This window comes from Marmota flaviventris, chromosome X (assembly GCF_047511675.1).
Source record: "Marmota flaviventris isolate mMarFla1 chromosome X, mMarFla1.hap1, whole genome shotgun sequence".
NCBI lineage: Eukaryota > Metazoa > Chordata > Mammalia > Rodentia > Sciuridae > Marmota > Marmota flaviventris.
The window spans coordinates 116,539,796-116,552,004 of record NC_092518.1 but is presented as its reverse complement, the minus strand read 5'-3'; the positions used below and the strand labels follow the sequence as shown (position 1 = coordinate 116,552,004).

The following is a 12,209-nucleotide window of genomic DNA, read 5'->3' as shown; positions in this document are numbered from 1 at the left end:
TTGTTTATTTAATTTTTTCAATGTGGTGCTAGGGATTGAACCCAGTGCCTCATGTGTGCTAGGCAAGTGCTCTACTATTGAGCCCAGCCCTCAAACTTGTATTTTTAAATCTTAATTTTCATTAAATAGTGTAAAGCAAACTTTTACTTCCACGCTACTTACCGACAATACATTTTTAACCCATTTATTGTCATCTCAGGAAATGTTCAGATATTAAAACGTAAATAATCTTTGCTGGAATGGGTTTGTGTCTCAGTGGTAGAATTCTTGCCTAGCAAGTGTGAGGCCCTGGGTTTGATCCTCAGCACTACATAAAAATAAGTAAAATAAAGGTAAAAAATTGTTTAAAAAATAATCTTTGCTAACCATCTAGCATAAATTATTCATTGTGAGCTTTTTTTCTGTTTGGTAATGCTTTAGTTCAGCTATTATTTAGCTTTGGTTCATTTTGCCTGATGTAATCTGTGTTCTCTTCTTCTATTAAAGAACATGAATATATTCATAACATGTTATGAATAAGAAATTCTTTTAAAGCTGTTCTTTTTTTTTTTTTTTGAGTACTGCGCATTGAACTCAGGGGCACTCAACCATTGAACCACATCCCCAGCCCTATTTTGTATTTTATTTAGAGATAGGGTCTCACTGAGTTGCTTAGCGCCTCACCTTTGCTGAGGCTGGCTTTGAACTCCATGATCCTCCAGGCTCAGCCTCCTGAGCCCCTGGGATTACAGGCATGTGCCATCGTGCCTGGCTAAGGCTGTTCACTTTTTGCTTGAGGTTATGTGGAAGCATATTTCTTCTATATTAAAGCACATGGAAATAATTTAAGTAGTAATTCAAAGAAGCATTCTGAGCTTTGGTTAAATAAAGATCACCTGATTTTCACACCAATTTTTTTTTTTTTTGTAGATGGACATAATACCTTTTTTTTTTTTTAATGTGGTGCTAAGGATCAAACCTAGTGCCTCACACATGCTAGGCAAGCGCTCTGCCACTGAGCTACAACCCCAACCCACTAATCTTATATTTATAAAATTGCATTAAAGTCACATTATCTCTTTCCATTTTAGGTGAGATGGAAACAGAAAGCCAGCCCAAGAGATTCTTCCAGGGCACAACCAACATGCTGTCTCCGGATGCTGCACAGCTGTCTGATCTCAGTTCATGGTAAAAAAAAAGAAAGAAAGAAAATCAAAAGGATATTAGGGTTTGATCCCTTTTAAAAAAATATTTATATTTTAGTTGTAGTTGGACACAATACTATTATTTAATTTATTTATTTTTATGTGGTGCTGAGGATCGAACCCAGTGCCTTGCATGTGCTAGGTAAGCATTCTACCACTGAGCCCCAGCCCCAGCCCCCAGGGTTTGATTCATTTTTAAAAGAGCCACATTGAAAGTATATTGGGATAACTTAAAATATATTCAGCTTCTAGTCTATGCTTCCTTAGAGGAGTCTCTGTACAGTTTAGATAATTTTGAATATCCCAGATCATTTGAAAGGTATGAATACTTCCTTTGGATACAGCTTCAGTTTCATTCCTAGCTCCTATTAGGTCAGCCTCTCAATAGGTGGAATGGTTTAGTAGAGTGTGAACAACTGTCTGGTGTGAGAAAGTCACAGGCTTATCGTGGGTATTGTACATTGATTGGAGCTTCTATGTTGGCATTTCATATTATATCCTTTCAACTTAGCAGAGAATACCCGCATTCTCTTAGACATTGCATTCTCTAAATACCATGATGTGTGGTATTTAGATTGATGTTTTTGGAAAATTCAGGGTATTTCATTGTAATGTGAACTAAGGTTTCATTTTTTATGGTAATACTTCCTGATTCTTATGGTCCAGTCATACAACTGGTATCATCTTAGTTTAGTTGTGTAACTTTAGGGCCTTTCTGTTTTTGTGGGAAAGTTAACTTCTTTTCCTATATCTGAAGTTGAACTGAGAATTTACATGCAGAAATACATATGGGGGAAAAGGAAGGGAAGAGACAGCAGTAACCAGGTAATATCTATCTGGAAATCTTTGAGTATTCCTCAGTCAACTTGCTGAGTACTCGTATCCAAGACTACAGTTGCTTAATGACTTTCAGAACTTTGTTTCCTGAGTTTTATGGCTGAGTGGTTTTTTTTTTTAAAGGCACTCACTTTAAAAATAAGAGGGTATTCTCTCAATGGAGGAAGTATTGATAATTTCTTCCCAAATCAACTTACTCATTGTTTTGTGTAAGATAACCTATACTTCTAGTGGTCTAAGAAGTCATAGATGATTATTATTGCTTATTAGGCTCATAGATCAATACTGCCTTTAGATTTTTCTAGCTATTCAGCCCCATAGTCTCTCCCACCCCCCACATCTCTGTGTCCTTGATTGCTCAGTGTGCTAATTTTGGTACAGAGTGCCTTTCCATGGACGTAGATGATTGCAAAGAGCAATGCCTAAAGCTTGTCAAGAGGACTAGCAGATGAAACTCTATACTTAGTGCAAACTGCATACTACTTTTATGGTAAAGTCAGTTTGAATATAGGCACATGAGTAGAAATAGGTTTGCTTATCCAGTTAGTAACTAAGTGACTAGGATGACAGCATTTTACCAAACTAAAAACATGCAGGGTAGGGGGTTGGGGCTTTAGCTCAGTGGCAGAGCATGGGGTCAGCATGTGCAAGGCTCTGGGTTCAACCCCCAGCACACACACACACACACACACACACAAATAGAAGATGAGGATATTTATTTTGATATCATCTTAGGTTGACTGCCAAATGTTAGAAAACTGGTTCACGCCATTAAGAAAGGAAAGAGAAAGCACGTTATTTATACCAAGGGTCCTTGCTTCTCATCCAGGCATTTATTCCTTTGAGCAGCACACCCTTAGTCATGTATGGCAGTGGCTATTGTGAGACTTCAGTTTCTGGTTTTGGTACTTCCATACCCACGAGTAGAACTATAAGTGTCTATGAGAGCCTTGGGAACATTGTCATTGATGATAAAGGGAAAGATTTGGCTTTTGAGCACAAAAGGCAGTTGCCTTACGCAGGAGAGATTTGCCATATTCATGACCACTCCTAGAGTGCTAACAGATGGCTCAAGTAATCTGTGATAATGAAATTTATTCCTTATCTGGCATGGTGATGCACACCTATAATCCCAGCTACTCGGAGGCTGTGACAGGAAGATGGTCAGTTTGAAGCCAGCCTTCGCCATTTAGCGAGGCCCTAAGCAACATAGCAGGACCCTATTTCCAAATAAAGTAAAAAGGGCTAGGGATGTGACACAGTGGTAACGTCTCCTGGGTTCAATTTCTGGTACCCCTCCTCCCCAAAATTAAAAGGCTGAGGCAGGAGGATGGCTTGAGCCCATGAGTAAGAGACCAGCCAGGACAACATAGCCAGACTCCATCTTAAAAAAAAAAAAAATAGAATAGTTAAGTAAGTCATGAACTAAACTTTCAAATTATGCTTTTAGTCATTAATAAGTCCAAATTAGCTGGTGGCACATGCCTGTTATTTCCGCAGCTTGGTAGGCTGAGGCAGGAGGATCACGAGTTCAAAGACAGCCTCAGCAACTCAGCGAGACCCTGTCTCTTAATAAAATACAAAAAAGGGCTGGGGATGTGGTTCAGTAGTTAGGTGTCCCTGGGTTCAATCTTCAGTACCAAACAACAACAAGAAAATTAGTCAAAATTAGTGTTTAGCATCTGTACTCTGAGGTTACTAAAACTTAAAATTGTACCAAGACTTTTGGGACACCTTATATTCTGATGATGACACTGGTGTCCATGATGAAGAAAGTTTAAATATGAGTTACTCTCTTTATGGACAATATGGATCCCACTTTTGCAGAAACATTTCTTCCAAAGGTGGTTTCATTGATTAAAATCACACATCTGTAATTTTAGGAATAAAGACAGAGATAGGAACCAGTTGCATCCTGGCTCATATTGCCAAGGGTGACAGTCTTATATTTTTTAGTTGTTGATGGACCTTTATTTTATTCATTTAATATAATCAATGGTGCTGAGAATCAAACTTAGTGCCTCACACATGTGAGGCAAGTGCTGTACCACTGAGCCACAACCCCAGCCCAGGCATCAATTCTTATACTGCCTTTTAAAGAGCAGATAGTAGATACTGCCTTTTAAGGAGCAGATAGTAGATGAGATAACTACTAATGATGATAAGTACATCATTAGTAGTTATCTCATCATTTTATTCTTTATAGTTTGTTGCTGCCCCACCCAACAAAGAAAGGAAAAAGATTGGTTTTTACAATCTTTAAAGTTTATGTACTAGATGGTAGTCTTTAAAAATCTGACATCTTTGAAGTATAAATTAAATTTGAGTAGGGATTTCTGTCCAGTTAAGCATAGTTTTTATTTTTTATAAACTAAATAAAAATTCTGAAGTCATTGCCAACTGAATCTGGGGAACATCATTAACCACAAGGTAGGAATTATGTCATTTCTCATTTAGTCCTTGTGAGCATCAAGTGTTTGAGTATAACTCAGAAGTATATCTTTGTATGGTTCTTGATTCTTTTTGCATGTTGGGAATTCTTTCTGTGGTTCTTGCTTCATTATGAGCAGGACCAGTATCTGCAATATGCTATATTGAATAAAGGCATTTTCAGGGCTTCTGGCCTTTCTATGAAGATTAAGTGATAGTCTATTTCTCCTACATAAAAGGAAACATTCTCCCATGAATTTTCTTGCCTAGTGCATTAGTATTAATGAGTTTATTTTAACATTTTGCCTGAAATTTGTCTCAGTGGTTCTAACATAATTTTTAATGTTATATATGTCATGGTAAAAAAAAAAATATCTTTTTGACAAAAAGAAATATGACAAAAATAAATATTAATCATATATTTTATAAAATTAATTTATATGATTAATATTTAGAATGTATATATAGACTTTAGAGATGTTTATATGAAATACTCAGACGTGTGTATAGATACTTTTAAATTCCTGTCCCCAAGGTAAAGGAAAATGGTCATATTTAAATATGTAATCCTATTTGGCAAGATAATACTGGGTCCCGCTAAGGCAAGATTATAGAGCCTGAGATCTGTATGTATCAGTTCAGTAGTTCAGTTCATACCATGGGGTTGGGGATGCCCTGTATGTAGTCTTACCTTATACCAAAGTCTCACTAGGCTAGATAGGACTGTGACTGATTGCTATTGCATTTACCTGCCTGTCATTAATCTTGATAGAACCTAGCTTTTTTTTTTTTTTTTTTTGGTACTAGGGATTGAATTCAGGGGGACTCTACCACTGAGCCACATGCCCAGATTTATTTTATATTTTATTTAGAGATAGGGTCTCACTGAGTTGCTTATTAGTGCCTCACTTTTGCTGAGGCTGGCTTTTTGAACTAGTGATCCTCTTGCCTCAGCCTCCTGAGCCGCTGGGATTACGGGTGAGGGCCACCAAGCCTGGCTCAGAAGCTAATTTATTGACTGGATGAGTCTCTGTGCCTCGCCCAGTTGGGGAGATAACATGAGTCACATTGGATATCCTAGTTTTGTTGTTGTTTTCTCCTTTGACTATTTTAATGATTCACTTATACTTTCACCCATAGTTTTTAGACAGGGTACTTCTTTCACAGTCATGGTACTCTCAGTTTTGTGGTTCCAATATTGTCTCGATAATGTATATTCAGTGGCTGCAGTGAATTAGTTCACTTTTGATTCAGGTATTCCTCTGTACAAAATAAATTGTATAGGTCCTTTGCTTTTCTATCATTGTATGGTCTTTGGCCATTAGTGGAAGTAAAGCTCATTAGCACCTTCCTCAGAGCTTAAGTGAAAAAAGAAGAAAAATTCAAATTAGACCAGACTATGCTGTTTTTAGAAGCTCTGATATAAGCTTTAATAATGATCACTGTGAAAATTACTTTTGTACGGTGATTTCTCTGTGGATACAAAAGTTGTATAAGTCTTGCTTTACACGGATATAACAGTTGGTGATTTGTGACCTGTATCATTTCTGCTTCCATGACTATGTATAGTCATGCCAGATTTATTAGGACAGAAATTAGATTGTATGTTTAGCAAAAGTACCTAGCTAAAACTTCACCAACTTCTGAATCTAAATTGCAGTGGAAACTAAAATGTAAGTGTGCTGTTTTTCTCTTAATGAACCAGATTACATACATTTTTATGTAATAATAGAGAAGAAATCCTGAAATAAAAAGTTGAGCTTTTAAAAAAATTTTTCCTGGTAACTTCTCCATGTGTTTATTTCTCTTAAGGTAATCAACAGTGTTAGAAAAATTCCACTGCCTGTGTCATATTATACATTTCTGAATTAATAGTGGATTCACCCAAGCAAGCAAGTTCTAGTACAAATGGATCTTTTAACCCAGGGCTCACCATAAGTCTAGTGGTTGGAATAAGGAATTCTTTATTTATATTCAGATTATGTGCATGGTGGCCAAATTTTAATCTAAGCCTGTTTTCTTCCTGCCAACTAGCATAGAGCGTGTCCTTCGGCTGCCCAGCCAATATGTGCTTTAAGAAAGTAAATTCATTTTAATATTAGTCTAGGCAAAAAGCTGCAAGAGGAAAAATTACATATGTTCCAAAGGAAAATAGAAAGGTCTTTTTGATTTTCCAATGTCCTGGATTATCTGTGCCACTTTCTTTCAGTAGTTTGAATAATTCATATTTTAGACCTATTTTGCCATTTGGTTGAACAAATATCAGGGCCAGCTAAATTTTCCAAACTTCTTACTTAAAAGTGGAATTATTAATGAGGCATTTGACAGCTGTGAGCATAGTGTAGGAGTAGTGTGGAGTATACTGTTTCCATTTTTATTTTTACTTCTCCAAAGCCTATTTGTAGTCTGTCTCCACCTAAAATCACTCCATAGGCAAGAAAAGGAAATGATATTTGGGGGCTGGAGGTGTAGCTCACTAGTAGAGCACTTGCTTAGCATGCTTCAAGACCAGGGTTCCACCCTGAGCACTGATAAGGAAAAAAAAGGGGAGGGGGATTGAACATAGGAGTGCTTTACCATTGAGCCACATCCAAGTCTGTTTTTTTTTTTTTTAATTTTTTTAAGACTAGAGTGTCACTAATTGCTGAGGCTCATCTCAAACTTGGAATCCTCCTGTCTCGGCCTGTAGAGTTGGTGGAATTATAGGAATATACCATAGTGCACAGTAAGAAATGACATTTTAAAAACAGAAGAGTGAGAAGTGGGGGACAGGGGTAGATTACATTTCATTGAGTGTAATATATGGCCCAGAGACATCCAAATGCAGCATAGCTTTAACTTGGAAATTCATAAAAATAATATTAAAAGACTCAGTGCCTCTTAGGTCAGAATAGGTTCTCACAAATGAGCTAGCGGCCAAACTTCAAATTAGAACCCATATTTCCTGATTCATAACTCATTCTACAATAATATACTTTTTTCCCTTTCAAAAAATAAAAAATATGACTGTGTAAATTCTGTTTTTTGGAACTGAGGATATTGAATCCAGGGCGCTTAATTTATGAGCCGTATCCCCAGGTCCCCCTGCCCCCCAACTTATTGGTGGTTCTGGGGATCGAACCCAGGGACTTGTGCATGCAAGACAAGCACTCTACCAAATGAGGTACATCCCCAATTCTCCCTCCACCAGCCCTTTTTAATTTTTACTTTGAGACAGGGTCTCTCTAAGTTGCTTAAAGCCTTGCTAAGTTTCTGAGACTGGCTTTGAACTTGCGATCATCCTACCTTAGCCTCCCGAGCTTGTGCTACTGTGACCAGCTATGTAAATTCTTAAGCTGCCTAACCTCTCCAGCTTTGTCTCTCAATGTGTTCTCTTTATTCCCCATACTACAACCACACTAGCCTGCTTTTGATTCCTAGAACTACCCTTGCTTCTTCACAAACCTTGCTTAGTTCATTCCTGTTCGTCTTTCAGATTATACTGCAAATATCACCTCTGTGCAGCCTTTCCCAGTTCCTCCGGGTTAGATTAGGTTATCCATATGTTGAGCACTCATAGGCCCTTGTATCTTGCTTTGAGTAGCTGTATGTCAAATGATAATTATATATTTATTAGCATGATTACTTAAATGTTTGTCTCCTAAATTCAGTGAGGACAGGGAACATGTCTCTTTCATGCCTTTGTCCTAGTATCTAGCATACTTCCTACACTTGGCAGGCACTCAGTAAATGTTATACTAAGCAAATGAGTGAATTCAGGCAAATATAGAACATGGAGCTTATATATTGGATTGATGGGAGTCAAAGTCAGAAAGGCAGCTTGATGCCAAATTGCAAGAATTTTCAAATCCCTTCTAAAGTATGAAGCCAGATCCATAAGGCAGTCTGGCTTGATTGTTGGGAACAGTGGGTGCCTGGCTAGATGGGGCAGGTATTCCTGGCCTGAGTTAAAGAGATGCTTAATGTCCAGATCAGTTTCAGTGGAAACACAGGCACAGAGGCCAGTTGTTCACATTAAAGTGGCAGTGGTCATGAGAATACTGGGACCATGGATAGGGAGCATTCATTTTAAAAGCTTAACTGGAGAGTACCTGAGAGATCAAAGAAAAGAAACCTTTTGGAGAGGATAGGGAGACCTTTGAGGTTTGGAAGCAAGAAAAAAGGAAATGGCATAAGGAATTCATAAAATCAGAAGAATATGAAAGGCATATAATTGGAGGGAAAAATCACTATTTTCTTTCTTTCTTTTTTCTTTTTTCTGGTACCAGGGATGGAATCCAGGGGTGCTTAACCACTAAGCCACATCCCTAGCCCTTTTTTATATTTTATTAAGAGACAGGGTCTTGCTGAGTTGCTGAGGCTGACTTTGAATTGGTGATACTCCTGCCTCAGCCACTGTATCCAGCTAAGAAAACATACACTCTAGTAGTAGGCAAGTGGTCAACTCTAACGTGGTTGAAAGAGTTTGTTTTAGAGTAGAGGAGCTGGAAAGCAATGTGCCTGATGGCACACTTTAGGCAGCCCAAGAAGTGACACCTCTCTGAGTCTGGGCTGATGGGAAGGTAAAAAGATAAATATAAGGAGATATATATATATATACACACACACACATACACACACACACACACACACACACACACACACATTTTTTTTAACCCGTGGTGCTGGGGGTTGAACCCTGGGCTTCATGCATGTGAGGCAAGCACTCTTCCAACTGAGCTATATCCCCAGCCCAAATATGAGGATGTTTAACCTCTTGAGCAGAAGGTCAGGGAACCCTCTCGCAAAAACCATGGCATGCAAGAGAAATGCTTATGAATGCTTATCCTGTGTTGGGACAGTCTGCTGCCTGTTGTGGGTGGGGGAATTCACAAATGATACAAAACCTTGAAAGTTTGTCTTTCAGGGTTTATGTGAATATCATTTCACAGGTTAGTTCATTGCTGTTGCTTTTATGCTTTTTATTATTTACAAATGCTCCACTGATGCATGAGTCTTTGAAACCGTGTCGTTGCATGTATGTTTACCCTGATAGCTGCATTTGCTTATAATTCTTTTTGCTTTGTCCTCAGTTCAGATATTTTGGATGGCAGTAGTAGAAGCAGTGGCTTATCCTCAGACTCACTGGCTACAGGCAGCGTTCCTGCACAGTCTCCAGTAGCATGCTCCAATTCATGCTCCTCGTTCATCTTGATGGATGATCTCTCAGCCAAGTGACTTAACCATTTCTGACTCAGTGCTTTTTAACTGCCGTTTCCCACATGAAATATTCAGTGAGGAACGCAGAGAACTTTGATCCATAATGAGGATTGAAGTTTGACAGATGTCAGTCATTCTGATGCTGTTATTTGGGGGGTATCTCTCCCCTCTAAAGTTTAATTACTTACTATCATGTCTGTTATTGTCGATCTCATTTTGCATTTAATGACTAAATCTTAAAATACCGATTTTTGATCACTTTGCTTTTCTTATGTGCCTCAAAGAGCACCTTCTTTCAAGTCTATATGCTTAAGGGAGGCACTGATGTGGACTTGCTATCATGGTTGTTTTCCCTAGCAGTGATGTGATCAAGTTGATCAGAAATTCTCTTGCTTGAGAGATTTTTCTGTTGTTGTTCTTTGTCAACTACATGGTTTCCAATCCCTTTATTTCCCAACAATATGCCAATTGCTTTTGAACAGATTAAATTTTTAGTTTTCTGCATTAGCTTAAAGTGCATTATTTTGTTTTATTTTCCTGTTTGAGCTGCTGCTTACTTGCCATTTCTCAAAGAGGGGAAGAAATGCCTAGTCGCTTCCATCACTATCCTTGTTGCTTCTTTGCTAGTGGAGTGTATGATGAGAGGATCAATTTTAGTGCTGAGAATGTAAATGAACTTCAGGATACCTATGTTAGTCACCCCAGGTTCTTATGACTTTGCTGCCACAGTTGATAATTCTCCTCCCAAACCTGTTGTCCTAAGGAATATATAAAATATTGTTGATATTTCTAGGTGGTGTTATCAAGGAGAAGAAATTCCTGCCTTGACCAGATGTGTGGAGCATCTACAAATGAATGAATAATGTATTTGCATACAAAGCAAGTGGTCCTTGGAGCTGTCAGTGTCTCCGGTGGTATTATGAGGCCTTAGGTGCCTTGGGGTACATTGTCGTGCTGTAAGGGATGTATATCCTAAGGTAGTGTGGAAAAAGGAGGCTTTATGTGTGTGATAGCCACATACTATTTCAGTTGCTGCTTTTTTCTGATTTCTTTGTGTCATTGGATTTGTTTGTTTTGTCATATGGTGACTGGTGTTTTGGCTATTGTGTTGCTGCCAGAGTCGGAATCCAGTTTGTGTACATACTGCCTTATAGTAAAGGCAGTTAAATCTCTATGAGAAAGCTTTTAGGAGCTGAAAAAGTCAATGTTATCGTGTATTCTGCTTTTAAGAAGCTGTTTGAGCTATAAAAACTGTACCTACTAGTAAGTGCGAGGTACCATGTTATTTAATTTTTACAAAAGGAAATGTGTGGCTGAGCTATTTAGGAAATCTGAGTGTACTCTCTTGTTATGTTATTTATGAATTATACCATGTAAAATGTCGTGTTCTTTTCATCTTCAGACATTGTGGTTGGATTGTCTCTGTCTAATATGCACATTGCCTGCTAGGATCATGCTATTCCATTTTTTAAATGAATGTAAGAAACAAAAACTACTGCACTTGTGTCTTTTGAAGGCAAAGATCCTTGGATTTTAAAGGAAGATGGTGTGCTTTGAAGGCACCCCCAGACTAGCAATAGCAGATTGCTATCGAAGGGAAACCTGTTTTCTTCCAATTATTAGAGAACTTCACTTAGCTTGCAGTAGTTCTATTAAAGAATTAGATGTGTCCTTTATTTTAAATTGTAATCACTGCCATCACAGCCACTAAGAGCTTTTGTTCCTGTGTTGCTTTCGCCTATGCAAAGGCCAAAAACCCTTCGAAACTAATGCCACTGTCCCCTTGTGTGCCATCTTAAAGACAAATCTCTTTGATGGTACTCGGTATATCTATTCTGTTTGTAAAAGAACCATGTTAAGATGTTTTTGCTCCTATAATGATAATGGTTTTGTCTTTCAGGAGATTTGTCCACCTTCACTCTACTGTCTTCTTTGCCTTAAAGGGACACTCTTGGGTTCAAATGTAGGAATGTTAGGAGAGAACCTTTGAAATGTGATGATATTTAAATATATTTTTTGAAATCCAGTGGTGGGCTAGAGCAGGAAATTGAAATTATTCCAGTGGTATGAGAACTGAGAGGCAAGATGATTCACTTTAAGGTTCATTTTCAGTTTTTATTCTTTAAATGGACTGAAACGTTAGGTTTGTGCAGGGATTGTTTTGAAATTAATAAAAGACAGACATATGCTAGCCCACAGATGAGCTTTCTTGACAGTACCCCTTTATTTTTATATAAAGTCTAATATTTGAAAAGTGGTTATTGTTATAAAGTAAAATTCCCTCTTCCTATTCTAATACTATATCATATATTTCAAGCTTCTATTTGAAAACAAGTACAAGAAGTCGTAAGATAATCCTACAGATACTGTTTGACTTATAATCACTGTTTCATGACAACTGCTTTTGGAATAATAGAATAATAATAGAAAGTTTTGTGAAATGCTGGCCTTGCATATATCTTAGAATGCAAATTTAATAAAGTGTGTACATGCATAAAATATAGTGTTTTAAAAGTCTATCTCTTTTATTCTTCTTGATAATTGTTTTCTGCTCCATAT

General features: G+C 37.7%; 1 protein-coding gene and 1 non-coding gene across 22 annotated transcripts in view; both read left to right on the top strand.

The window, feature by feature from the left end:
- The window catches only part of Pabir2 (PABIR family member 2), a 43,307-nt gene that overhangs the window by 14,193 nt on the left and 16,905 nt on the right, over positions 1–12,209 (top strand). For 10 of the 21 annotated variants that reach the window (XR_003584412.2, XR_003584406.2, XM_027946973.2 and 7 more), the window contains one exon: positions 1,071–1,167. Coding sequence is in view for 17 of the 21 variants with exons in the window: in XM_027946973.2 (XP_027802774.1) it covers positions 1,071–1,167 (97 nt within the window). In the remaining 4 variants the exon portion in view is untranslated. The other 11 variants (XM_071606743.1, XM_071606742.1, XM_071606741.1 and 8 more) reach the window with 6 other exon arrangements.
- LOC114101868 (small nucleolar RNA U109) lies at positions 4,545–4,687 on the top strand. Its single transcript, XR_003584414.1, has one exon. It is a non-coding gene; the product is annotated as a small nucleolar RNA U109 (small nucleolar RNA).